The sequence below is a fragment of the Colossoma macropomum genome, unplaced genomic scaffold (assembly GCF_904425465.1).
Source record: "Colossoma macropomum unplaced genomic scaffold, Colossoma_macropomum, whole genome shotgun sequence".
In the NCBI taxonomy this organism is placed as follows: domain Eukaryota; kingdom Metazoa; phylum Chordata; class Actinopteri; order Characiformes; family Serrasalmidae; genus Colossoma; species Colossoma macropomum.
In genome coordinates this window covers 38,545,583-38,572,943 of record NW_023494802.1, presented here as the reverse complement: position 1 = coordinate 38,572,943, position 27,361 = coordinate 38,545,583, and the positions used below count along the sequence as shown (strand labels likewise).

Below are 27,361 nucleotides of genomic sequence, written 5' to 3'. Positions count from 1 at the left end.
ACTGATCTACTGGGGACCTGATACTGTAAACTGAAGAAACTACAGTGAGTTACAGACTCACTTCCTTTAAAGGCACACTGACACACACATTCTACTGCAAGTTCAACCCCCTTGTATCATCTTTACCGTCTTTTCCCAGAACTGTAAACTTGTTTCAACTGATTTTGTTTTTGTGTGGAGTCTGGTGTCGGACTGTGATAAGTGTGAGTTCATGTCTGACAATTCTCTCCTTTGTCTTACTGCATCTGAACACCATCCAGCTGATCTGCTCTCACACACAGAGGATCGTGAACACACACACTCAGTATATGGTTCTATGTGGTACTGTGTGTGTGTTTGGGTTCTTATTAGTCAAATCCATGAACATGGCTGCAGCATAGGGTTGTTTGATCTCATGACATCACTTCCTCAACTGAACACTCTAAACAAGTCGAAATATTGATAGTTTCATAAACATTAACATGAGCTCAAAAATCTAAACCAGAGATAAGACTGAGTGTTACTTTAGCAGAGAGCCTGCTAATGAACATCTGAATGTTCTGATGAAACTCTGCTGCCTTTCTGTTCTTTAATTGTCATCAGTATGTTTTTTGAAATTTAGAGATTTCATAATTCTTTCATATTGCTTCATTCTGGCTTCATTCACAGTGCACACTATGGCTGGCCTTCAGCAGCAGTTCATTACTACTGTGGCCAAAACTAGATATTAGTTTAAGTAAGCCATAAAGCAGCTGCAGTGAACAGCATTGACAGATATTTCGTGTTTCATATTCATGTTCAGATTTCTGTTCTGGTTTTCCGGCTACAGAAAAGGAGAAATTGAGCACATTATTCTACCCTGGACTGGTATTTTAAAAATAGCTATTTTGTTTAGATATTGTGGTGCTCTTTATCTCATTAATTGCTCAGGGAGCAGCAGAGACATCTCTATCACCATGGAACATGCCCTTACAGCTGGCACAGGCCATTGGCATCAGTCTTCTTTAAGTGGTGTAATGACTGAAGAATGGAAACAAAAAGTAGACAAAGCAATACAAACCTCAGTATCTCTTTACAAAACCTGTCCACAGCATATCATTGGTGTGCAAAAAAAACAAGAATCTCTAAAATGTTCACTTTACAGGACAAAGCAGCAGCATTCTTTACGTGTAATGTCAGATAATGTTACATTGTTTTATTTCAGTAATTTTGTGTCATTTCTTTTGGTCAGTTCATCGTTAAATGTTCATACAAAGTAAAAGACAGCTGCTGTGTACAGATTATCTAGAAAATACAAATCTTCTAAAAGTTTTTATATGACAAGTAACATTATGTAATTCTGTTGATATCATTATTATTATATTATAAAATTAACCCATTCAATTAATATTATGACTTATTGTCTTAATTATGATTCTTTCCATAATGCATAACTACTGTCTGGAAACATTGCAGGTCTATATAAATTATAGGTTAATAACTAATACAGAAATCCGATTATGGCCTGTATACAACAAATGCTGTTTATGGTTTCATGAGTTAAACTTTGCAATTGAGTTTGCAATGTGCAATGCATGGGAACAAGTTGCGTATTTTGTTACTGAATTCCAGCAGTACAGGACTGCCTGAGGCTAAGTGTGTCCAGGACAGAAGCAAGTAAAACAGCTGTAATTTCAACTAGCTGTAATTAGCTGAAAGTAAATCAGACTCTCAGCTGAAGGCACTGACTCTCGACAGTGACCAGTAGAGTCCCACATCCAGGAAAACGTGACTTTTAGTCGTCAGTTACCTGATAGGAAGGAAAAGCCAGAGTGAAGACGGATTGAGATCATTTTTATTAGGCTTTTGAAAAACATTTTACCATCACTAATGATCAACCAGTCTGAGACAGTGTTGGTGTGTCTGAGTGTTTGTGTTTTTAGGGACATTTTCTCTCCACACTCTGTTTTCCTCCTTCATCATATTCCTGCTTTGAGATCCACATTTGCTGAAAGGTTCCCTGCAGAGAAAAATCAACAGAGCAGGTTCAGTTTGGGTTTTTATCTCAGACCTGTAGAACGTCACAGGAGTGGTACTGAGTGTGTGTGTGTGTGTGTGTGTGTGTGAGAGAGAGAGAGAGAGAGAGAGAGAGAGAGAGAGAGAGAGAGATAGAGTAATAGCAGGTTAGATAATCTTTCTCACCAGAGACGCCAGGATGGAGCCTCCAATCCATGGACTGAAGCGACGCTCCATCGAACTGTTACTGGCAATCAGCTTTAGTCTCATACTCTACAGACACACACACACACACACACACACACACACACACACACACACACAAACAGAAAATGCTTCATACAAACAACACTGATACAGTATGTTAACGTTAATCCTGCCGTCTCCTCGAAGCCCAGTATTAACTGAGGTTATCATCCTGGTTTTAACTACTCAGGACTTCATTATGTTAAATCAGGTTGATGTTTAATAGGCTGCTGATGGAGTTCAATAAACCTTCAATAAACCTGTGTGATGTCTGGAGGCTTCCAGGAGAAATCTGAAACCAAACCAGTTTTCTCATAACCAGTTCAACAGGTTTCAACTACTTCGAAAAAAAAGGATTTCTTGTTGCTTTTTACTGTATTTATGTTTTTTTGTTGTCAAATAATAACATTATCAAATTAAATAATGTACTATATAGCTTCCCAAGACATTTGCACAGTACTGTATATGCAGAAATATTTGTTTAGTCTGAAAGAAAAAAATAGGCTGAACCTTAAAGGGCAAAACATTGAGCTTTTAATGGTCTTAACAAGTCGTTACTCAATGAAATTAGCAAGAATTAAACACAGATGCAGTAAGTCAGTGTGGAGAGTTTTTCACTCTGATTTCTTTCAGTGTTGTAGTTTAGTGTGTGAATGTTCAGACAGTCTTTTACAGAAAGAGTCAGTATTGATCCACTCAGCACTGACGGCTTCAAACAGCTGAAAAACACTGCTGAGCTGGTTTGAGTTTAATGTGATTAATTGCTTTTAGATTTTTTTATTCCATTTTATGCCAATAAAGCCATTTGAATTTGAACTTTAGAGAAAGGAAGATCAAACTGCACACTTTATAGATAAGACTGCCTAAATGTTCAGTGTAAAAATTGGTGTGTCTGAATTTGATCTCAAAAATAACTTCATGTGGTAAGAAGCCATTTAAACTTTGTCCACTGTAGCCATGAAATTTCAGCCTGTTTTGGAGGTCTCACAGTTCAGCCTTTATATATTTTAAATTTAATTACATTTAAAAATGTATTTTAATTACAATTTACTCTTGTTTTGAATCATATTGTGTTAGCATAATAAAAACTCCAATGAGCTGCTTTTCATTCCACTAAAACTAAGAATCTTTTGTGGATACTGAGATTAGGGTTAGGGTTAGGTTAAGGTTTAGATGCAGTATTACTTGGCTAGCGTAATAGAGAAAACAGTGGAAGTCCTCACAAGTATAGTAATATAGCCGTGTTTGTTAATGTGCACTGACCGGTGGTGCTTTCTGTGATAGCTCTCTGTTGAGTCTTTCAGTGAATCCTTGCAGTAAAGTGTTTCCACCTGTTACAATCACACTGCCATACAGACCCTACACACACACACACACACACCACACACACACACACACACACACACACATTGTAACACACAAATAACAACATATTTACCTTTTACATTCTCAACAGAATCATCTAAAACATGTAGACACGCTCAGACACACTTACAGGTCTGATGTCGATGTCACACATTCCAATGCTGGTGGTGACCACGTGTCCAACGCCCAGCATGGTGTTCCCGGACAGGCCCTGCAGGCAGGAAACACATCTATGCACAGTTTAGTTGACTAGAAACAAAACATTTCTGAGTCTGAACTAGCATGAATATGCAGCTGAGCTTCAATGGAGAAGAATAATAGCCAGAAACATATTTTAAACAAGTACGTAATGCAAACGCTTTCAATACAGTGTCATCAGTTCTAAAACGTGGCACGACAAACTTCATGATGCAACACAATCACAAGCTGCATTCTGAGTGTTGCACTGCAAAAAATTATATCTTAGCAACTGAAAACATCTTAAATGTGATCAATACACCTAATATTTCTCATTGTGAGATTGTTGGTCTTGGAGAGCCTCTCAGAAGTAAAGTACTGAGTAGTGAGATTACTTTTTTCCAGGCAGTAATTAGTAAAGTAATCCCATTACAGTTTGAGAGAAGTAACTAGTAAGTTGAAAAGGATTTCTTTTTGTGTAAATACCCCAACACTGTATATGATCCATCATCACCTGTTCATTTTAATAGAAAAGTAGCAGCACACGCTCCTCTACTGTCCACAGGTTTAGCTCTTGTGGCTGTTGATTGTACTCTATCATACTGAGTGGATTTGCATGGTTGCAAGTACCTTTCTGGCCTTTGACTGGCAAACTACACAGTACATCCAAAAATATCCAGAAAACCCTAGACAGCTTATTTAAGGTCACCCTTCGCTGACACAGCTTGTATAATCTCCATAGAAAAGCTCTGTCCAATAGAATGGGACACTCTGGAGCAGCTGCACATGAGCCTAAGGTCACCATGCCCAATGCCCAGAGTGGGCTAGAGGGGTATAAAGCCCCCCAGCATTGGGCTGTGGAGCAGTGGAACTGTGTTCTCTGGAGTGATGGAGCTCCATCCAATACCTTTGGGATGAGTTGGAGTGATCCAGAACTGACCATCCAACATCAGTACCTGACCTCACTAATGCTCAATCAAATCCTCACAGCAATGTTCAACATCTAGTGTAAAGCCTTCCCAGAAGAGTAGAGGCTGTTACGGCAGCAAAGTGGAACAAACTCACTATGAGTACCTTTCATTTTAGTAAATGGCTCCAGAGGGAACCTTACACCGTGTTACAAGTGTTAACCAGATGTAAACCTGTATTTACAAAAAATTAAGTTTTTGGATTTTAAATGATACCAAATGGATGCTAAATGAGCAGTTGTCTTCACTTTCAGGGTTTATAGCAACAAAAAATAACAACAGATGCATCTGAATCCATTTAAATGTGTTCAAGTGTAGTGCACCTGATTCAGCTCATGAAGAGATCAATAATCAGTTCATAGTGTGTTGAATCAAGAACACTGTGGAGTGCTGCAGGTCAACAGGACCAGGATAAAAACACTACACTATGCAAAATAGTTATGACTTAAACATCTTCCAGACGTTTATTTTGAATGAAAGTTTTCAAACAGGGTTTAATATAAAAGTACGGAGCCCCTCTGGTGACATCCTGTATAAATAAAAATAATGTGTGGTTCCAACTTCATAGAGCATGGGAGTGAGAATTAAATTGTGGCTACAATCCTAATGCGTGGCCACAACTTAGTAAGGCATGATCCTATTTCCACACCTTACGAAGTCATGGCCACATATTAGGATCTCATTCCCTTGAGTTAATGGCAGGTGTATGTTTTGTACCTTTACATTGGAGGGATCAAACAGACCCTCAGGAATCCGTAGCCGCTCTGCTCCATAATCAGCATTGTACCCACTGGGCATCTCATAATGCAGAGTGGGCATCTGAGCAGCTACCCTAAACACACACACACACACACACACACACACCCACACACACACACACACACACACACACACACACACACACACACACACACACACACACACACACACACAAAAACACACGCGCACAAACAGAAAGTTAGGGGAGTAAATTAGAGTTGTGGAAAGTCATTTGGAATGTTAAGATCAATTGTAATCAGTTATAATAATATTAAATAAAGTATTCACTCATTTTTTGCCAAAATAAAATTGTATAAGTGTGTACTACAGCTGTCAAATGGGATCAAAATTTTATTTAAAATTTCCCCTTGTTTGTTTGTAAAATATTTAAATATATTCAAATTTGAAATTATTTTGCAAAGAAAATAAGAAGATGCATGATTGCCGTAAATGACTGATTTCCAAGTCAATCTTATGTCTCCTAAATCCACAAGGGGGTGTGCAGCATAAATTATCAAGAGAGAGATACAGAAAAAGTACAGAGGCCTATTTCGATGAAGCTTTGTTACAGACTTTTCTAAATGCTGTGTAAGTGGCATAGGCAGCTACAGCAGCTCTTAGCCATGCAGCTAAACTAGCAGCTCATGTCACTACTTTATTAATATTAGATGACTGTTAGGTCACTGCACTATGAAGAGTCCACATTTGGAGCATTGGCTGGTCAGGGACATCTGCCATCTGAAGTAGAACATTTATTTACCTCACGTAAGAACATTATTCAGTTTGTAAAGTAGCTTCAGTTTGTCTTGTTTAGAATGACTGACCTGCTAGAAACCCGTCTGCAAATATCCAAAACAGTTTTAAACCCCATAGCATTCAAATTAAATCCAAAATAAATCATCATTGTTTTGTTTGTTTATGGTCATCAATGCCATATTGTTCCCTCCCTTTCGTAGTCATCATTTGTGGTAATGTTAGGCTATGTTGTGGTCCAAATCTGATTTTCTCACCAAATCCGATTTTTTTGTTTGGCTGTTCACATTATCTTTTAAATGTGATCTGTATGTGACAGTCTGAACAGATCAGCTCCTAAACTGACCCACTAAAGATCAGAGCGTCACGCTGCTTCACGGCTCATCCAGGTGAACAATCACGACCGCCAACGAACGCCAGTCGCTCCCGGAGGATCAGCTTCATCTTCACCAGCATCACAGGAGCCATCATGAAGCTTCACTGACTGACAGCTGGACTCATCACCCAGAATGTGTTCGAGCCGTTAAAAGGGCGCGGTCACTTCTTTGGTTTCTTTAAACAGAAAGAAACCAAATTCTGTTTGGTTTCTTCTCGGATTCTTTAAACTTCTCGGATTCTTTAAACTTTGCTTTCAGACTTTTCTTTGACACTACAGCCTCGTTCTCCTGCGGCCGCGTTCAGTCATTAATTTCAAAGTCTCTATGAACACAGAGCGGTAAAAATAAGTGTTTATAAGTTTATGAGTCTCAGCAGCGCGAAATTATGACAAATGTCCTGTTGGATTGACGCAAAAAGTCGCATTAATTCCGATCTGGCTGTTCAAACTGAGTCGCATTGCCTCAGATCGGATATGTATCGGATTTCAGTACCACTTATGAAAGCGTCTCAAATCTGGATTAAAAATGTCAGATTCAGTGTGTTTATCTGATCACACTGACACTCAGACACACATCTGTGTCACCTATGAAGAAAAAGATCAGATTTGGGACACTTTTACCCTGCTGTGAAGACTAAGTGACTAAATAACCTGGAAATATATAATTATTAAAATGTACGTTTTTTATTTTCTAATGTGCATTTTTTCCATTGAATTAAACAAATATTTGAATGATAAATTTTATTTTAACAGTCCTATTATGTATATGTTAATGTTCACTCACTGCTCATCATACGGTGAGTCAGACACTTGAAGAACTGATGCTTGGAAATCCTGAATGACCTCCTGAGACAGAGAGAGAGAGAGAGAGAGAGAGAGAGAGAGAGAGAGAGAGAGATGCCCCCTTCACACATCTTTTACGGTAATAATCAGGAAGGGGGTTAGTAAATTTGATGCTGTGATTTACCAGCAGACCTTCTGTGTTTTCATAGTCAGGCTTTCATTTTCTACAAGAGAAAAAAACGTCAGGCGTTTACTTACGTACATATTTCAGAAATTGGAGGAGGCGTTTTCGTTGTTCATGCTGAGAATTTCACTTCTTGTTTCTGGGGATTTTATTGTCAAGTGAAAAAGTGTGCATCCCTGTGAAACACTATTTAAAGTCTGCAGGTGGCAAAATTAACCCAATAACTAAGACCCAAAGGACTGGAGAGAGATGGACTGCATACACCTAGCTTCAACATGAGGTTTTGGTGACTGGATCATGTTTGGGATTCACTTGATCATATTAAAAATCAGGTATAAACACACCCAGAATGCCCTGTGATTGGATTACAGTCAGATCACTCAAACCACAAGTGGATTTAGTCAGAGAGAGATCTTCACCTCGTTCAACAGAAGTGGAAATAGAGTGCGTTTTCTGTACTCAAATAAAATTACGTAACTCTCATGGCTAATGATGTAATGCTGTGTAAACTCATGTATCATCTAGAATCCTGAGTTTACCTGTTTTAAATATGACTTTGTCTGCCATTCGGGTGCAATTCACAGGTGGGAAAACTGGTATTTCTCAGTTTCCGACACCACACATTACATTTAGACACAAAGCACTCTGATAGCATTACTGTGCAATAGAAAAAGAAAATGGGTTCAGTGGCTTCAACCTGCTCTGTCTGCCAAACTCAGCTCAGCGAGTGATGCCCCTCATAGCATATGGGCATGGAAATGAAAGAAGTACGTCTTAAAGCATATCGCTGTTGTCGGAACAAAACCACATATCTCCAAAGCGATTACTTTACAGGAGCAGGGGAAAACATTTACTTTTAATGGAAGTTAGTGGAACCAGACTTTTGGTTCTTCGGAGTATTGCAGTCGTGGTCTGGAGGTTAGGGAACCAGCCTTATGACTGGAAAGTCGCCAGTTTGATCCCCTGAGCCAACAGTATGTGACTGAAGTGCCCTTGAGCAAGGCACCCAACCCTCAACTGCTCCCCAGGCGCTGCGGATAGGGCTGCCCACCGCTCCGGGCAAATGTGCTCACTATCCCCTAGTGTGTGTGTTCACTTGTGTGTATGTGGTGTTTCACTGCATGAATGGGTTAACTGCGGAGGTGAAATTTCCCTGTTGTGGGACTAATAAGGGTCACTTAATTTGGGACCACTTATTTAGACAAGATGTAAAGGACAACAGACATTTTCAAATGTCAAAAACTGAAAAATGCAAAAATGGAGATAAAGGGTTTTATTCCAACAGCAGCTATATATCACACAGTGAGCGAATGCAGTAGATGATTTCAATGCCTCTGTTAAACTGTGTGGTTTGGTTCTCTTACGTTGCACATGTACGTGTGCCAGGATTTGGTGACAGGGGGCAGTTTGTCTTTTTTTGTCCAAACTGGAGGAGCCCCCTCTCTCACAGGTTCCTGAGCAAGAGAGAGAGTAAAAAAAGAAACAATGAGAGAAAGAGAGAAAGACAGTTTCTGCAATGGTTCTTTATGCTCATCATGATTCACTCATTAGCTTTGACCTTCTGAACCACAACCTGAACTTCTAAACCTCAAACTGAACTCTGATCTTCTGAACCTCAAACTGAACTCTGATCTTCTGAACCTCAAACTGAACTCTGATCTTCTGAACCTCAACCTGAACTCTGGTCTTCTGAACCTCAACCTGAACTCTGATCTTCTGAACCTCAACCTGAACTCTGAACTTCTGAACCTCAACCTGAACTCTGATCTTCTGAACCTCAACCTGAACTCTGATCTTCTGAACCTCAAACTGAAGTCCGACCTTCTGAACCTCTGTGCCAGTGGCAGACAGAACCAGATGCTAACAGACGAGCCTAAAGTTAAAAGCTTTAATGCCAAAGGGATGATCCCAAACCACAGTCGAAAAAAACAGAGATCCAAAACTGAGCAAAGGAGCAAGATAAAAAGCGAGGTCATAAACGGAAAAGAGGTCATACACATAACCACATTAACAGACATGAAGGACTGCTCAGTACACACAACAATACGTACAGACTGGTTATATACACAGGTAAACAGGTGTAAGTGATTAGAAGTCTGAAGAAGATGAGCGTTAATAGGTGGATCTGGATGAGTCCTGAGTCATGTGATGGAGTGAGGGCTTCTGGGAATCTGAGGTGGCCAAGTTGGCTGTAGTTTCAGCTGGGAGGAGGGAGACGTGACAACCTCAAGTTGAACTCAGACCTGAATTCCACCCTGAACTCTGACCTTCACACTGATTCAAAATCACTATATCTGGTTATGAAAAATGTATTTTGATCAGTTTTTTTTTGCTACATTCCTACTGAGTGCTGCCTGCAGGTACATCCTCCTTCAGTTGATAGAGAAAGTGCACTGAACGTAAAAGTCTTAAATTAGCTATGTGATTAGATTTATAGAGTGTAAGTGATAGTAATAACTCTTTAAAAGTTCAAAGGTACTGAATCAGTTCAGACGAAAATGTTCAGAGTGAGTGTTTAGAACAGTGGAGGTACCTTGGAAGCGATCATGTATGGAGGGATGATATCGATGCTCATCTCCTGGAACATCTCTCTGCACTGCATGGTAATGAAGTCTCCAGCCAGCGGAGACTTCACTATACCTGAACACAGGTGACCACAAACAAACAATGTGAAGATCTGTATCGGACCACAGTTGCTACAGCTGCTCATCTTCATGTATGTCTTCTTTATTATCTTCATTATTACATGCAGTTAATACAATACTGATAAACAAACACAGCCAACCAAGTCTAAACAATGTGTGGAAGCAATTACATTTTTCTAAGGTAATAACAAAACTTCAAAGCTTCCTAAAGTAAATAACCACTTGAAATGTTGAATTCTGCTTTTTAAACATTAGTACCATAAATAAAAACAGAAGCTCCAGTTGACCCTCTGATAGACAAGTATTTAAGTCTGAATGTCTATGTCAGTCCAGTATGGATTCTAGATTTGGATGGGGTTATATTATTGTAAGTTTATTATCAAACAGGATATTTTCATTCAAACCATAGGTCGATCACGCAATTCCATTGTGTTTTATTGTTCTTTGATACCAACAGTCAAGCTGTGATGAATAGCAGTTATTGCAGGCCCAACACAACATATAGTCAGTTATATAGTCTAACCATCTAAAAACATTTAGTGGTTCCTGTGGTACAGACTTGAATCCCAGTGAGGAAGCGCTTTGTGCCACCACTCCTAGAGAGCCTTTAGAAGAACTTAGATAGACATGGAACACCCCAACAGCAACATACCTTGGCACTTCATAAAAGGTCTCAGATGTGTCTGTCATTAAAGCTAAAGGAACTGATTTGGTAAACATAAAGCTTATGAAGGATCAGTTATTGTAGATGATTATTGCAGGCATTTGGTCTGTGATGTACATAGAGTGTGGTAGGTTAGTCAAAAGAACACTGAGCTACTTACCTTGCTGCAGGACATACCCATCATGCACTGGGATGGCAGTAGTGTGTGTGGCCCCACTGTCCAGTACCAGCCCAGTGGCTCGTCCATTTGCAAAGCTGCAGCCAATCACGTTAAGGCTTGACATTCCCAACAAAACATCCTCCCTTCATATTGGCTGCGTCCAGAAACTCTGAAAGTTACTGCTTTTTCCTACCGATCCTCCTCCTCTCCTCCATGACCCAGAAACCGATTTTGTGACACCATCTTACTGGCTGTCTGAATGCTGGAGGAAATGAGAGAAACTGCTTCAAACACAGAGGATGTACTTCAAGCAGAGGATACATGGGTGTGCGCTCCCCAGGAGGACTTCTACAGATTTTTGAATGACATCACTGCAGACACGTCCAGAGGATGGACAAACACAGAGCAATCCAGCTGTATTCTGTGTTTTATTTGGGTTTATATCATTATGTTTGGCATTTTTTTGTACTTGGTGTTAAATAAAATAAAAAACATGGAGTATAAGAGCACACAAACATGAATAGGCAGGCTCTGTGTAGCTGTATTAGGGGTGGGCTTTCTAACGAGCGTTGTGATTGGCTCATTTCATCAGTAGTCGACATCAAATTGAATGACATTTAAAGTTGTCCCATTTCCCCAATTTCTGCTCATTCCCTCTGTTCCTCCTGCCCCTTTCCTGTCCTCGATCCCTCCACGTTCTTCTGGGGTCGGAGAGGAGCAGTAGCAAAAGTTTCTGGATGCAGCCATGATCCAGAATTAACAACTGAACTCTGACCTTCTGAATCTCTGACCTTCCGGACGTCAACCCTCTGACCTTCTGAACCTCAATCTGAACTCTGACCTTCTGAACCTCAATCTGAACTCTAACCTTCTGAACCCCAACCTGAATTCTGACCCTCTGAACCCCAATCTGAACTCTGACGTTCTGAACCCCAATCTGAACTCTGACCTTCTGAACCTGCAACTGAACTCTGACCTTCTGAACCCGCACCTGAACTCTGACCCTCTGAATGTCAATCTGAACTCTGACTCTCTGAACCCCAATCAGAATTCTGACCTTCTGAACCCCAATCTGAACTCTGACGTTCTGAACCCCAATCTGAACTCTGACCTTCTGAACCTGCAACTGAACTCTGACCTTCTGAACCCCAATCTGAACTCTGACCTTCTGAACCTGCAACTGAACTCTGACCTTCTGAACCCACACCTGAACTCTGACCCTCTGAATGTCAATCTGAACTCTGACCTTCTGAACCCCAACCTAAACTCTGACCTTCTGAACCCGCACCTGAACTCTGACCCTCTGAATGTCAATCTGAACTCTGACCCACTGAACCCCAATCTGAATTCTGACCTTCTGAACCCCAATCTGAATTCTGACCTTCTGAACCCCAATCTGAACTCTGACCTTCTGAACCTGCAACTGAACTCTGACCCTCTGAATGTCAATCTGACCTCTGACCCTCTGAATGTCAATCTGAACTCTGACCCTCTGAACCCCAATCTGAATTCTGACCTTCTGAACCCCAATCTGAATTCTGACCTTCTGAACCCCAATCTGAACTCTGACCTTCTGAACCCGCACTTGAACTCTGACCTTCTGAATGTTAATCTGAACTCTGACCCTCTGAATGTCAATCTGAACTCTGACCCTCTGAACCCCAATCTGAATTCTGACCTTCTGAACCCCAATCTGAATTCTGACCTTCTGAACCCAAATCTGAACTCTGACCTTCTGAATCCCAACCTGGACTCTGACCTTCTGAACCTCCACCTGAACTCTGAACTCTGACCTTCTGAACCTCCACCTGAACTCTGACCTTCTGAATCCCAACCTGGACTCTGACCTTCTGAACCTGCACCTGAACTCTGAACCTGACCTTCTGAACCTTTCACCTGGACTCTGACCTTCTATACTTCCACCTGAACTCTGACCCTCTGAACGTCCACCTGAACCCTGACCCCCTGAGCATTGAGGATACGCTGTCAGCACTGCAGTTTTGCACAGAAAGAAGGCAGGAATGTTGTAGTGCTCAAACATCAGCTCAGTCAGCTTCTCTCTCTTAGCGCGTGAGTTCCACTGTTAAACGTACACACCACAGAGAGACAGACCGACAGAGAAATGACCGGTCATTTTTAAACTAACATTAAAGTGAAAATGAATGTATATAAATGTAGGTGTTCTCTCACCGGAGCCTCAGACATGAGCACTGGATGCAGGCTGGGCTCCGATTTGATGTGCTTGCCATAAATATGGTCCATTATAGCCTGAAAGCCCTCCCAGTCTTCAACTGCACACAGAACAAGAAACAAACATTGTACAAAAATGTGCTTTAATTTACACTTCTAATTAAACGTTAAAAGAAAATAATACACAGATGAGTGTTCTGTTAAATTTCAGTTATTAGTTCAATCAGCATTTTGAGGCATCCACATTGCTTGTTCTCTTAAGTTAAAGCAATGCACAGTGCAGAGAGCAAGAACTAGTAATATTGTAGGCTGAATGGAGAAGCTGTTTACAGTGAAACTCTGGTATGTCTGGGTGTTCATGTCGTACTCATGCCATTCTTCAGTGGTGAGATCAGCTCCACTCCAGCTCGGGGTACATGAAGTGCCGTGGTGTCCAGGTAGAAACTGCGCCCACTGCTGTTCTCTTGCTCCGCCCCCATTTCAGCAGACCCCTCCTCCTCCACATGCACTCCTAAAGAGGTGGGGAAGTCCGCCTGCAGGGGGCAGGGCATGCCATATGCTAATGAAATACCGAGCTAACCAATCAGGCATCATTTAGAATAGCTCATATTGGATGGCCAGCAAAAAGAAACCTCACTGGATGGACAGATGAATGGATGAAGGATGAATGAATAGATGGAAGATGGATGAATGGATGGATTGATGTATGAATGGATGGATGGATGATGGATGGACAGATAGATGAATAGATAGTGAATGAATGATGGATGGATAGCTGCATAGATGAAGGTTGTATTAATGAATAGATGAATGGATAGATGATGGATGGCTGAAGTCAGAGATGGAAGGATAGTTGGACGGATAATGGACGGACAGATGGATGAACAGATAATGAATGGATGATGGATGATGGTTGTATTAATGAATAGATGAATGGATGATGGATGTATGAATGAATGGATGGATGATGAATGGCTGGAGTCAGAGATGGATGGATAGTTGGATGGATAATGGACGGACAGAGGGATGAACAGATAATGAATGGATGATGGATTTGTATTAATGAATGGATGGATGGAAGGATGGATGGATGGATGGGCGAATGCTGGATGGACGAATCATGGATGGATGATGATTGGATGAAAGGATGCATGAAAGCATGGGTGAGTGTACCTTAGGGCAGTCTTCTCCAGCATAACCCGCTCTGGTAGAGAAAGAGCCGATGTCAAACACCAGTGCCCCCACCTCATCTGAGAGAAAGAGAGAGATAGAGAGAGAGAGGGAGAGAGGAAGAAAAAGAAACAACATGTCACTGTCTGAGAGACAGTGGATAACTGTCTGAGAGCAGTGCGAGGGATCAGTGTTATTGAATGCTTCCTCTGGACTTTGGGAAAAGCGGAAATGGTGGCAGTCAGAAAGCTGCTGACTAGTTTTGTCTGGACAATAAAAACATCTCTCCAGTGCTTTGACCTGCAGGTAGCCACGTTAGGGATGATGGAAATACAATGATGATGGAGATACAGATAGGATGGAGCTACAGTGATGATGGAGTTACAGTGATGATGCTGCAGTGATGATGGAATTACAGTGATAAAGCTGCACTGATGAAGCTGCAGTGTTGATGGAGTTAAAGTGGTGAAGCTGCAGTGATGATAGAGATGCATTGATGATGGAGATAAAGCTACAGTGGTTATGGAGTAACAGTGATGAAGCTACAGTAATGATGAAGCTGCAATCATGAAGCTGCAGTGATGATGGAGATACAAAGAAGATGTAACCACAGTGACAATAGAGCTACAGTGATGATGAAGCTACAATGATGATGCTGCAGTGATGATGAAATTACAGTGATAAAGCTACACTGATGAAGCTGCAGTGTTGATGGAGTTAAAGTGGTGAAGCTGCAGTGATGATAGAGATGCATTGATGATGGTAATAAAGCTACAGTGGTTATGGAGTAACAGTGATGAAGCTACAGTGATGATGAAGCTGCAGTGATGATGGAGATACAAAGAAGATGTAACCACAGTGACAATAGAGCTACAGTGATGATGAAGCTACAATGATGATGCTGCAGTGATGATGAAATTACAGTGATAAAGCTACACTGATGAAGCTGCAGTGTTGATGGAGTTAAAGTGGTGAAGCTGCATTGATGATAGAGATAAAGCTACAGTGGTTATGGAGTAACAGTGATGACGAAGCTACAGTGATGATGGAGATACAGAGATGATGCAGCTACAGTGATGAAATTACAATGATAAAGCTGCAATGATGATGGACATACAGAGATGATGTAACTACAGTGATGATGAAGTTACAGTGATGTAGCTACAGTGATAAAACGACAGCGATAAAGCAGCAGTGATGATGGAGATACAGTGATGATTAAGCTATAATGATGAGGGAGCTACAGTGATGAAGGAAATACAGTGATGATCGAGGTACAGTGATGATGCTACAGTGATGATAAATATGCAGTGATGCAGCTACAGTGATTATAAATATGCAGTGATGATGGAGCTACAGTGATGACGGAGCTACAGTTATGATGGAGCTACAGTGATGATGATGCTGCAGTGATTATGGAGCTACAGTTATAATGGAGCTACAGTGATGAATATGCAGTGATGATGGAGCTACAGTTATAATGGAGCTACAGTGATGAATATGCAGTGATGACAGAGCTACAGTGATGATGGAGCTACAGTGATGATGAATATGCAGTGATGATGGAGCTACAGTTATGATGGAGCTACAGTGATGATGATAATGCAGTGATGATGGAGCTACAGTGATGACGAATATGCAGTGATGATGGAGCTACAGTTATGATGGAGCTACAGTGATGAATATGCAGTGATGATGAAGCTACAGTGATAATGAATATGCAGTGATGATGATGCTGCAGTGATGATGGAGCTACAGTGATGATGATGCTGCAGTGATGATGGAGCTACAGTTATAATGGAGCTACAGTGATGAATATGCAGTGATGACAGAGCTACAGTGATGATGGAGCTACAGTGATGATGAATATGCAGTGATGATGGAGCTACAGTTATGATGGAGCTACAGTGATGATGATAATGCAGTGATGATGGAGCTACAGTGATGACGAATATGCAGTGATGATGAAGCTACAGTTATGATGGAGCTACAGTGATGAATATGCAGTGATGAAGCTACAGTGATAATGAATATGCAGTGATGATGAATATGCAGTGATGATGGAGCTACAGTGATGATGGAGCTGCAGTGATGACGGAGCCTCTCTCTATCTTACCTCCTCCATAAACTCCACCGCTCATGTCTCTCCTTCAGTCCCTCCAGCTTCCCCCCCCTCGTGCGCGAATCTCGTGTTTACAATCCGCGACAAACCGAAGCTGGAAATCACTCCTGTGTCACGCGTGCCTCGTCTCCTACACCACGAGCTGCAGCTCGGCAACGAGCGTGCGTGTGCGCGCGCACATCTTCTGCTCAGACACACACACACACACACACACACACACACACACAGAGAGAGAGAGAGAGAGAGAGAGAGAGAGAGAGAGGTACAGAGATAGAGAGAGATACAGACAGAGAGAGAGAGAGAGGAATACACAGAGAGAGAGAGGTACAGAGAGAGAGAGATACAGAGAGAGAGAGAGAGAGAGAGAGAGAGGTACAGAGATAGAGAGAGATACAGAGAGAGAAATAGAGGTACAGAGAGAGATACAGAGAGAGGCACAGAGATAGAGAGAGAGAGAGAGAGAGAGAGAGAGAGAGAGAGAGACAGAGAGAGAGAGAGAGAGAGAGAGAGAGGTACAGAGAGAGATACAGAGAGAGAGAGAGAGGTACAGAGAGAGAGAGAGAGTTACAGAGAGAGAGAGAGAGAGAGATACAGAGAGAGAGAGAGACAGAGAGAGAGGGAGAGATACAGATACAGAGAGAGAGACAGAGAGAGAGAGAGAGAGAGGGAGGTGGTGCTGTAATGTCAGTGGCTCTCTATCAGCTCTAGTCTGTAGGGAATTTTGCCACGTTCAGCTTTTGTTTCTCACGTGAAGAACTGCGCTGCTTTTCCCCTTTACGGACCTCAAAAGCTCGAGGAAGGAGGGATGAACAGAGGGAGGAGAGAGGGATGCAGAACAGGAGGAGGAGTGTAATATGGCGGGTTCCCGCTGTGCTGAGTTTGAAGCTGTCAAACTGCGCCCCCTGCTGGCCTCTGCAGCATTACACACAATGTCGATGGATGTGATCAGTGTTAGAAATGCTGCTGATAGTGTTTCCCATCATGCAACACTGACTGATTATGCTGCTTCTTGATCAGCGCCTCTATCAGCACTAAACACCGGAACTAACTTAATAAAATTAAGCCAATCACAGCCTCACGCCACGCCCACTTTCACCAGACTGACACTGCCAGAACAGTAAAGATTAAACATAAGTAAATAAATAAACAATGAATCATTTTAATATCACTGAAGCAGTTAATAAATATATTATAGTTAAATGTGCAATAATAAACGGTAATAAACCATTTCAGTTATTAACCATTTACTTAGTTACATATAAATAATCAATAATCATTTAGAATTGTAGAAAACTAATGATAAGTTTATTATTGTGAATAATGAATCATTAAAAAAACCATAAATTATATACGTGGAAATATCAAGCATTTGCTTAGATACATGAAACAATTCAAAATTATTATTATTATTATTATTATTATTGATAACTACTTATTGAATAACTAGTAATTGTCTACACCCTGTCTTGAATAATTATATTAAGTGAATAAGGTAGTCATTTACAGTGTTGTTACTTATACTTTTTAAAAATGAGTAATTATTAATTAGACTCTATTAGATATTATAAACTTGCAGCTTTATAATGTTTCAATAACGATCCTTTAATTATTTGTATTTTACTAAATAAATGGTTAATAAAAAGATGTAATTAATAACTTTTATTTTATATATATATATATATATATATATATATATATATATATATATATATATATGCAAAAATAGTTGAGAAAATGTATATTAAAGTATTTATACATAGTGAAGGTTGAAGAAGCACAAATAACAATGTATACAGAACATTAACTAATGATTAAGTTTATATAAGTATATTTATACACACATTTATGTGAGTGTGTGTGTGTGTGTGTGTGTGTGTGTGTGTGTGTGTGTGTGTGTGTAAATAAACAAAAACACAAAGAACCCATGCTAAAATCTTCCTGTATGAGTTCCATTTATTTTTGATGTATGCATATAAAAATATAAAAATAATAAATTATTCAACGTAAGTTAGACAGATAGATCGATAGATCGATCGATAGGTGACAGTATGAGTGCACGGACTCTTATTTGTGACACACATGTAGTCAGTCTGTTTTTGTCGTGTTTTATTTTGCCCCTTTAAGCCCCTCCCCGGTGTCCGGTTCCAGCAGTGACCCCCTCTCCCCGCCCGGTCTGTGAGGGGGATTCCGTTTCCCGCAGCTCTGTGTCTGAGTGGCTGGGTGAGCTCGCCCCCCTCCGCAGCGCCGCAGTGGTACAATCCGGCCGCGCTGCGCTGAGAGCGGACCGCACCACTGCGCCGCTGCTGGGGGACAAACACGGAGGAAAAGTTTTAGTTTCAGTGGTCAGGACCGGAGAGTTCGGCCATGGGGGAGATCTAACCGGACACACTCTCTCTCTCACTCACACACACACTCACACACACATACACACACTCACACACATACATACACACACGCTCGGACAGCAGCGCGCCCCCCCTCCGGTCCCGGTGAAGGTGAGTCCGGTTTACTCCGGGGGTCCGGTACCTAGCGGCCCGCGAGGAAGGGCTAGCGTTAGCACGTTAGCGCTAGAGGTACAGACAGTATGGGAGGGGTCAGGGGTGCTGTAATATATTCACAGAGATCAGAGAGAGAGAGAGATCGAGAGAAAGAGAGAGAGACATAAAGAGTCTGTAGCTGATCAGTCATGCGCTCCTGTCACCCTTACTTCGAATTGTCCGTTCCACCTTAAATGGTGCCCCAGCATTTAAGGTGGAACGGAAAATTCCAATAAGACATACATATAAATACTGAAGTTTCTCCTGCTGCCAAATCTGGACCTTGAAGGGAAATTCCACCCAAATTGCCAATATAATTCAGATGTAATCAGAGTGATTCAGAGTGGTTTGGTGTGAAATGGTTCAGATGTCTTTACAGTGGTGGTGATAGGAACCAGGGGTCGCCATGACTACAACACAGATATAGACATTTTATTTACTATCCAGAACCACCAGTGAACCTACACGAGTCTTCTGAGTTTATATGGAATGTTGATGATGGAAAATAGTGGAAAATCTGAAATAATAAGTTTTCTTTGGGGACTATTTTGCTTTTAGAGGTGGACGTCCATCACCAAAACACTCTGAATGGCTGTGTTTACATCTTAACTCACTTATGCACAAATTTTGGGAACTTGGTGGAATTCTCCTCTTCTGAGTGAAACAGCCAGGGAAAGGAAAGGAGAGCGAGAGAGAGAGAGAGAGAGAGAGAGAGAGAGAGAGAGAGAGAGAGAGAAAGAGAGAGAGAGAGATTGTTTTAGGTCTGAAATACTTCAGTAGTGATGTAAGGCTGCAGTGCTGCTCACCTCAATTCGGCTCTTACAGCTCAAATCCAACACAGACATCAGCGGTAACTCATTATCACAGAGCAGAACCGCCCGGTTTCACAATATACACACTTTCAGCACTCGCTCCTCCACAACTGCAGGAAATCAGACTGTTTCAGTAACTGGTGCAGTGCGTTTACACTTAATAATCTGATAACTGTAGAAAATCAGATTGGGTCAGTAACTGATTCAATGTGTTTACAATTAATAATCTGATAACTGCAGAAAATCAGACTGTTTCAGTAACTGGTTCAGTGCGTTTACACTTAATAATCTGATAACTGTAGAAAATCAGATTGGGTCAGTAACTGATTCAATGTGTTTACAATTAATAATCTGATAACTGCAGAAAATCAGACTGTTTCAGTAACTGGTTCAGTGTGTTTACACTTAATAATCTGATAACTGTAGAAAATCAGATTGCGTCAGTAACTGGTTCAGTGCGTTTACACTTAATAATCTGATAACTGCAGAAAATCAGATTGTGTCAGTAACTGGTTCAGTGTGTTTACATTCAGTAATCTGATAACTGCAGAAAATCATACTGTTTCAGTAACTGGTTCAGTGTGTTTACACTCAATAATCTGATAACTGCAGAAAATCAGATTGCGTCAGTAACTGATTCAGTGTGTTTACACTCAATAATCTGATAACTGCAGAAAATCAAATTGTGTCAGTAACTGGTTCAGTGTGTTTACACTTAATAATCTGATAACTGTAGAAAATCTGATTGTGTCAGTAACTGGTTCAGTGTGTTTACACTTAATAATCTGATAACTGTAGAAAATCAGATTGCGTCAGTAACTGGTTCAGTGCGTTTACACTTAATAATCTGATAACTGCAGAAAATCAGATTGCGTCAGTAACTGGTTCAGTGCGTTTACACTTAATAATCTGATAACTGCAGAAAATCTGATTGTGTCAGTAACTGGTTCAGTGTGTTTACATTCAGTAATCTGATAACTGCAGAAAATCATACTGTTTCAGTAACTGGTTCAGTGTGTTTACACTCAATAATCTGATAACTGCAGAAAATCAGATTGTGTCAGTAACTGATTATGTGTTTACACTTAATAATCTGATAACTGCAAAAAAATCAGATTGTGTCAGTAACTGATTCAGTGTGTTTACACTCAATAATCTGATAACTGCAGAAAATCAGACTGTTTCAGTAACTGGTTCAGTGTGTTTACACTCAATAATCTGATAACTGCAGAAAATCAGATTGCGTCAGTAACTGGTTCAGTGTGTTTACACTCAATAATCTGATAACTGCAGAAAATCAGATTGGGTCAGTAACTGGTTCAGTGTGTTTACACTTAATAATCTGATAACTGTAGAAAATCAGATTGGGTCAGTAACTGGTTCAGTGTGTTTACACTTAATAATCTGATAACTGTAGAAAATCAGATTGCGTCAGTAACTGGTTCAGTGTGTTTACACTCAATAATCTGATAACTGCAGAAAATCAGATTGGGTCAGTAACTGGTTCAGTGTGTTTACACTTAATAATCTGATAACTGTAGAAAATCAGACTGGGTCAGTAACTGGTTCAGTGTGTTTAGCCTCAATAATCTGATAACTGCAGAAAATCAGATTGCATCAGTAACTGGTTCAGTGCGTTTACACTTAATAATCTGATAACTGTAGAAAATCAGATTGCGTCAGTAACTGGTTCAGTGTGTTTACACTTAATAATCTGATAACTGCAGAAAATCAGATTGCGTCAGTAACTGGTTCAGTGTGTTTACACTCAATAATCTGATAACTGCAGAAAATCAGATTGCGTCAGTAACTGGTTCAGTGTGTTTACACTCAATAATCTGATAACTGCAGAAAATCAGATTGGGTCAGTAACTGGTTCAGTGTGTTTACACTGAATAATCTGATAACTGTAGAAAATCAGACTGGGTCAGTAACTGGTTCAGTGTGTTTACACTTAATAATCTGATAACTGCAGAAAATCAGATTGCGTCAGTAACTGATTATGTGTTCACACTCAATAATCTGATAACTGCAGAAAATCAGATTGCATCAGTAACTGGTTCAGTGTGTTTACACTCAATAATCTGATAACTGCAGAAAATCAGATTGTGTCAGTAACTGGTTCAGTGTGTTCACACTTAATAATCTGATAACTGCAGAAAATCAGATTGTGTCAGTAACTGGTTCAGTGTGTTTACATTCAGTAATCTGATAACTGCAGAAAATCATACTGTTTCAGTAACTGGTTCAGTGTGTTTACACTCAATAATCTGATAACTGCAGAAAATCAGATTGGGTCAGTAACTGATTATGTGTTTACACTTAATAATCTGATAACTGCAGAAAATCAGATTGTGTCAGTAACTGGTTCAGTGTGTTTACACTCAATAATCTGATAACTGCAGAAAATCAGACTGTTTCAGTAACTGGTTCAGTGTGTTTACACTCAATAATCTGATAACTGCAGAAAATCAGATTGCGTCAGTAACTGGTTCAGTGTGTTTACACTCAATAATCTGATAACTGCAGAAAATCAGATTGGGTCAGTAACTGGTTCAGTGTGTTTACACTTAATAATCTGATAACTGTAGAAAATCAGATTGGGTCAGTAACTGGTTCAGTGTGTTTACACTTAATAATCTGATAACTGTAGAAAATCAGATTGCGTCAGTAACTGGTTCAGTGTGTTTACACTCAATAATCTGATAACTGCAGAAAATCAGATTGGTCAGTAACTGGTTCAGTGTGTTTACACTTAATAATCTGATAACTGTAGAAAATCAGACTGGGTCAGTAACTGGTTCAGTGTGTTTAGCCTCAATAATCTGATAACTGCAGAAAATCAGATTGCATCAGTAACTGGTTCAGTGCGTTTACACTTAATAATCTGATAACTGTAGAAAATCAGATTGCATCAGTAACTGGTTCAGTGTGTTTACATTTAATAATCTGATAACTGCAGAAAATCAGATTGCGTCAGTAACTGGTTCAGTGTGTTTACACTCAATAATCTGATAACTGCAGAAAATCAGATTGCGTCAGTAACTGGTTCAATGTGTTTACACTCAATAATCTGATAACTGCAGAAAATCAGATTGGGTCAGTAACTGGTTCAGTGTGTTTACACTGAATAATCTGATAACTGTAGAAAATCAGACTGGGTCAGTAACTGGTTCAGTGTGTTTACACTTAATAATCTGATAACTGCAGAAAATCAGATTGCGTCAGTAACTGATTCAGTGTGTTTACACTCAATAATCTGATAACTGCAGAAAATCAGATTGCATCAGTAACTGGTTCAGTGTGTTTACACTCAATAATCTGATAACTGCAGAAAATCAGATTGTGTCAGTAACTGATTATGTGTTCACACTTAATAATCTGATAACTGCAGAAAATCAGATTGTGTCAGTAACTGGTTCAGTGTGTTTACACTCAATAATCTGTTAACTGCAGAAAATCAGATTGCGTCAGTAACTGGTTCAGTGTGTTTACACTCAATAATCTGATAACTGCAGAAAATCAGACTGGGTCAGTAACTGGTTCAGTGTGTTTACACTTAATAATCTGATAACTGTAGAAAATCAGACTGGGTCAGTAACTGGTTCAGTGTGTTTACAATTAATAATCTGATAACTGTAGAAAATCAGACTGGGTCAGTAACTGGTTCAGTGTGTTTACACTTAATAATATAATATGAACAAACGTCGTCTAGAAGATGAGGAATATTTAAATCCTTCATTTCGTTGAGCATGTACATGAACAGTATGTTTAACTGGTGTCATATAGCGCCCCCTGATGTAGCGTTAGCTGCTGCAGCCTGTAGTGGGTCAATAACACTTGGCGGAGAAAGTCACAGCGTTAACTAATCTGTGCGCTGCAGAACCTTTTAATGGGTTCTACTTTTTTAGCAGGGTTTGTATTGACCTCCATAGCTGCTTCCTCACCTCTCGCTCACTGTTCAGCTCAAACCCTGCCTCTCAGCCGATCGGGGGTCAGGGGTTATGACACTGCTGTGGTTATGAACCCTCAATAGGTCGGATCATTTGACCTCTGTAGGGATTCCCAATAAACCCTCTTCACACTTTCTGTATTTAACGCAGCACAGCAGGGAAAGCGTTACAGTAGTGTCTGCATTTACCAGTGACGATGTAGAGAACGCTTTTACGTCCTTATTAAGTTATTTATGTAATTTCTTCAAAAGGTATGATTTGTTTGGAGGATAAGTTTTTATTTTTGGAGAAGAGCAAGTTGAACATGAGCCATAAGCTTTTCTCAAAGGGAACCGTGACTGTTAAGACTGTGACTTAAAACAGTGAACATTTCCAGTACTATTCAAATATAACCTATAAACCTAATGGAAATGTTTTGTTTATTATAAAAACTTGACAAATTGGCAGAATTCCTCTACTCGTCGACCACCATTGTCACACTGTGATGATGTGGTCATATGATGGCAGGTGAGTCAGTCCTACAGAAAATAAGACAATGAAAAAGTTGTTCTCTTGAGTGCAGTCACGCTCTGGCTAAAGCTGGGAAGGCTGAATGATATATTAGTTAAATGAGATTTAGCTCACTGTTCCTCGCTCACTGGACGAGAGACAGAGAGAGAAACCATTCGATGTGGCAATGAAAATGTCAGCCTGCTAGAAAAAGGATTGTGTCTGTTTTTAATGATAAAGTATTTTAAAGGGTTTATACAGTATATCTAAATGATATGGGGCATTTACACTGTATTGGAGCTTGTATGTCTAAACACTCAGGGTTCAGTTTCAATACAAATGACATGTAAATGCTGGTCTTTGACATCATTTCAACATGGCGGTGCACATAGAACATAAAGATTTCTGCGGTTATCTGATTATTCAAATGGTCATGTAAACAGCACTTAGATTGGAGTAAGGTCTAGAAATCTGATTAAGAAATCCGATAACGATTAGCTCAGTAATCAGATTTCTCAGTGCATGTAAACCCTTACTCTGATTTCTTTCGGATTTCTCAGTCTACATATGTTCGAAAACAGGCCGCGGTACCGGAAATAAGTGAGCAGCGTCGCCGCGAGGCGCAGCAAAACACTTTTGGAGTGACGCTGAAACCAAATACATGCTTGACTCAATGAAGGATTTAATATTCATCATCTTCTGGATGATGTTTGTTCATATTTTCAGCTAAAGTGAGTCAATGTTTTTGAAGTTTGAGTTTTACGTTACATTTACGTCTCGTCTTCTTCTGTGAGTTTATTGTCTGGTTGTAAAGCAGAAATCTGATTACTGTCTGACTCATGTAGACCCAGAGTTTCCCCATTATCTGATTACTCAAGAGCATGTAAACGTGCTGATCAGATTACTGACAAAATCTGATTTTCTGCCATTATCAGATTATTGAGTGCATGTAAACACACTCAGTGTGTTTTGAGCTGAACTTTTAAAGGTGGTTGTTTGCTTATCAGATGCTGTTTGTGTGTAATGTCAACAAACAAAGATGAATACTGGGATAATTGTAGGACTGAGCTGTTTTGTGGATGATTTTTCATCAAACTGCATACTTATCTGTACATTTTTGGCTGTTATATTAATGGTGGGCTCCCATAAAGCCTACATTCACTACAAATGAAGCACTAAATAAACACCTCTTTACTTCTCATGCAAATGCTTTTAAACAGATATACGCACAGCAGCCAAACAAGCGCTCATTTTTCCGACCTCAAACAGTTGAGTTTGCATGAAGGCTTTCGGGTAGGAAGTTAGAGATTCTGAGCTCCATTTGCCCTGAACTCAGTGTGAGATCTCTACCTTCGTAGTCATGCAGGTTCTAGAAGAAGAGCTTGTAGACCCCGTCAAGCTCCTTCCTCTCTGAAAATAAAAACTGCTCCATCAAACGAAGGACATCTACGGAGTTTCAAAGATCAGATACAGAACTCCGTTATCTCCGGTTTCCTGCAGACTCCAATAAAAAGTCCTGTGTGGTTGGAGAGGGGGCATAACGACCTGTAATCGTGTACAGTTTGAAGTCAGTTACTCTTATTTTCGCCGAGTTACCGTGCTCTAAATTTCTCTGGCTCTCTGGAGCTCCGCCGGGGGCAACCGTCTTGGCAAGGCCTGCTAGGGTCGGATGCAGATTTGCGAAATTCCAGGATCCTTATCTCTGTTTTCCTGAAGGCTAGCAATGCGATCCATGGCTTGTTGGTACTGGTGAATCACGCTCTACGACCTGGAGAGTTTGGCTTCATCCCGGATTTTTAAAGTCGCTTGTTGCAAAGCTTTCCCTTCTCCTGCGGCGTTATCAACAGCAACGACTCAACTTTCATCACGTAACTGTCAGCTTTAAAAAACCTGAACTCCTGCAGCCCCTACTGTGAAAAGAATCTATGGTTGTATGATGTATCCGCAATGCGTGCTGGGAATTGTAGTGAAAGAACGATGAATGAAAACAACATAAAATCATGAATTCTTGCTAAATGCTGAGGCTGAGAGATTTAAGTAAAGAAGATCATATGTGCTATATTATAAGTGCTAAAGCCTTAGTGCTGCTTTAGAAGACAACATTCAGCTGCAGGAGCTATTTACAGTAGAGAAGGTGCTGTACAGAGGTCAGGGGTCACTGTGTTGGGGAATGTCTCACCTCACTGTAGAATTCAGCTTGTTTACATCAGCTCACTTCTACACGTCATTAGTACTGCACACATGCACAGTTAAGGTACCAGACCTCGTCACCACAGCTCAGTCTGTCTGCTGGGGAGTCTGTTTGTGCAGGGGGTCTGGACTCTGGTGCACTTTTATCTGGAATTTTACCAGAGTTTAACAGGAAAGGTTATGAATCGACGGTTTACCTGCAGCAGACTTGGTAAGATTCTCAGGAAATGATCTCACGTGTGAACAGAAGCTGATACAGTGAAATACAGTGAAATACAGCAACGTCCGGATTACATTGTTGTGTTGACTTAGTTTTGTGACTTAAAACATAAAACATCATGCAAAAGTGACGCAGCACCGCCAGCAAGGCAGAATGTTCGTGTTTTTGGTCGAATTTTCTGTTTTTATGAGAGAAAAAGTTGGAGGTAGTATATTTTTATCCATGATTCAGAAACTGAGGACTGAGTTTTGGTGTTCATGCAGGTTTTTCATGGCACGTACGACTGTGTGCATGCTGGGAAAATACTGTTCAAAGTGTGTGAATGATTCAAATGTATCTGTGTCTGATCTACTCGCACCAGCACAACACACACTAACACACCACCACCACGTCAGTGTTACTGCAGTGTTGAGAATGACCCACCACCCAAATAGTACCTGCTCTGTGAGGGTCCATGGGGGTCCTGACCACTGAAGAACAGGGTAAAAGGGGGCTAACAAAGTATCAGAGAAACAGATGGACTACAGTCTGTAACTGTAGAACTACAGAGTGAGACTATGTGGTCAGTGGAGCTGATAGAGTGGACAGTGAGCGTAGAAACAAGGAGGTGGACTTAATGTTATG

The 27,361-nt window shown here is 40.4% G+C and overlaps 2 protein-coding genes across 4 annotated transcripts in view; one reads left to right on the top strand and one right to left on the bottom strand.

Moving 5' to 3' along the window:
* Positions 1–1,791: 1,791 nt before the first annotated feature.
* actl6b (actin-like 6B) lies at positions 1,792–16,775 on the bottom strand. Its single transcript, XM_036591178.1, has 14 exons — positions 16,531–16,775; positions 14,418–14,494; positions 13,612–13,777; positions 13,245–13,345; positions 13,037–13,134; positions 11,055–11,149; positions 10,119–10,225; positions 8,950–9,039; positions 7,403–7,464; positions 5,448–5,562; positions 3,716–3,796; positions 3,484–3,579; positions 2,161–2,247; positions 1,792–1,978 (listed from the first exon to the last, which is right to left on the bottom strand). The coding sequence occupies exons 1-14, from the start codon at positions 16,553–16,555 to the stop codon at positions 1,898–1,900; spliced, it is 1,281 nt and encodes a 426-aa protein (XP_036447071.1). The 5' UTR covers positions 16,556–16,775; the 3' UTR covers positions 1,792–1,897.
* A 2,084-nt stretch (positions 16,776–18,859) lies between these two features.
* The window catches only part of LOC118822181 (kinesin-like protein KIF1C), a 54,206-nt gene continuing 45,704 nt past the window's right edge, over positions 18,860–27,361 (top strand). For all 3 annotated transcript variants that reach the window (XM_036591089.1, XM_036591088.1, XM_036591087.1), the window contains exon 1: positions 18,860–19,031. The gene's annotated coding sequence lies outside the window, so the exon portion shown is untranslated. The remainder of the gene's footprint in view (positions 19,032–27,361) is intronic.

Coding starts and splice junctions, on each gene's coding strand:
- actl6b (XM_036591178.1), bottom strand. CDS start 16,555: ATGAGCGGTGGAGTTTATGGAGGAG. Junction 13,778..14,417: donor CTGGAGAAGACTGCCCTAAG/GTACACTCACCC, acceptor TGCCCCCTGCAG/GCGGACTTCCCCACCTCTTT. Junction 13,135..13,244: donor TGCTCATGTCTGAGGCTCCG/GTGAGAGAACAC, acceptor TACGTTTAACAG/TGGAACTCACGCGCTAAGAG.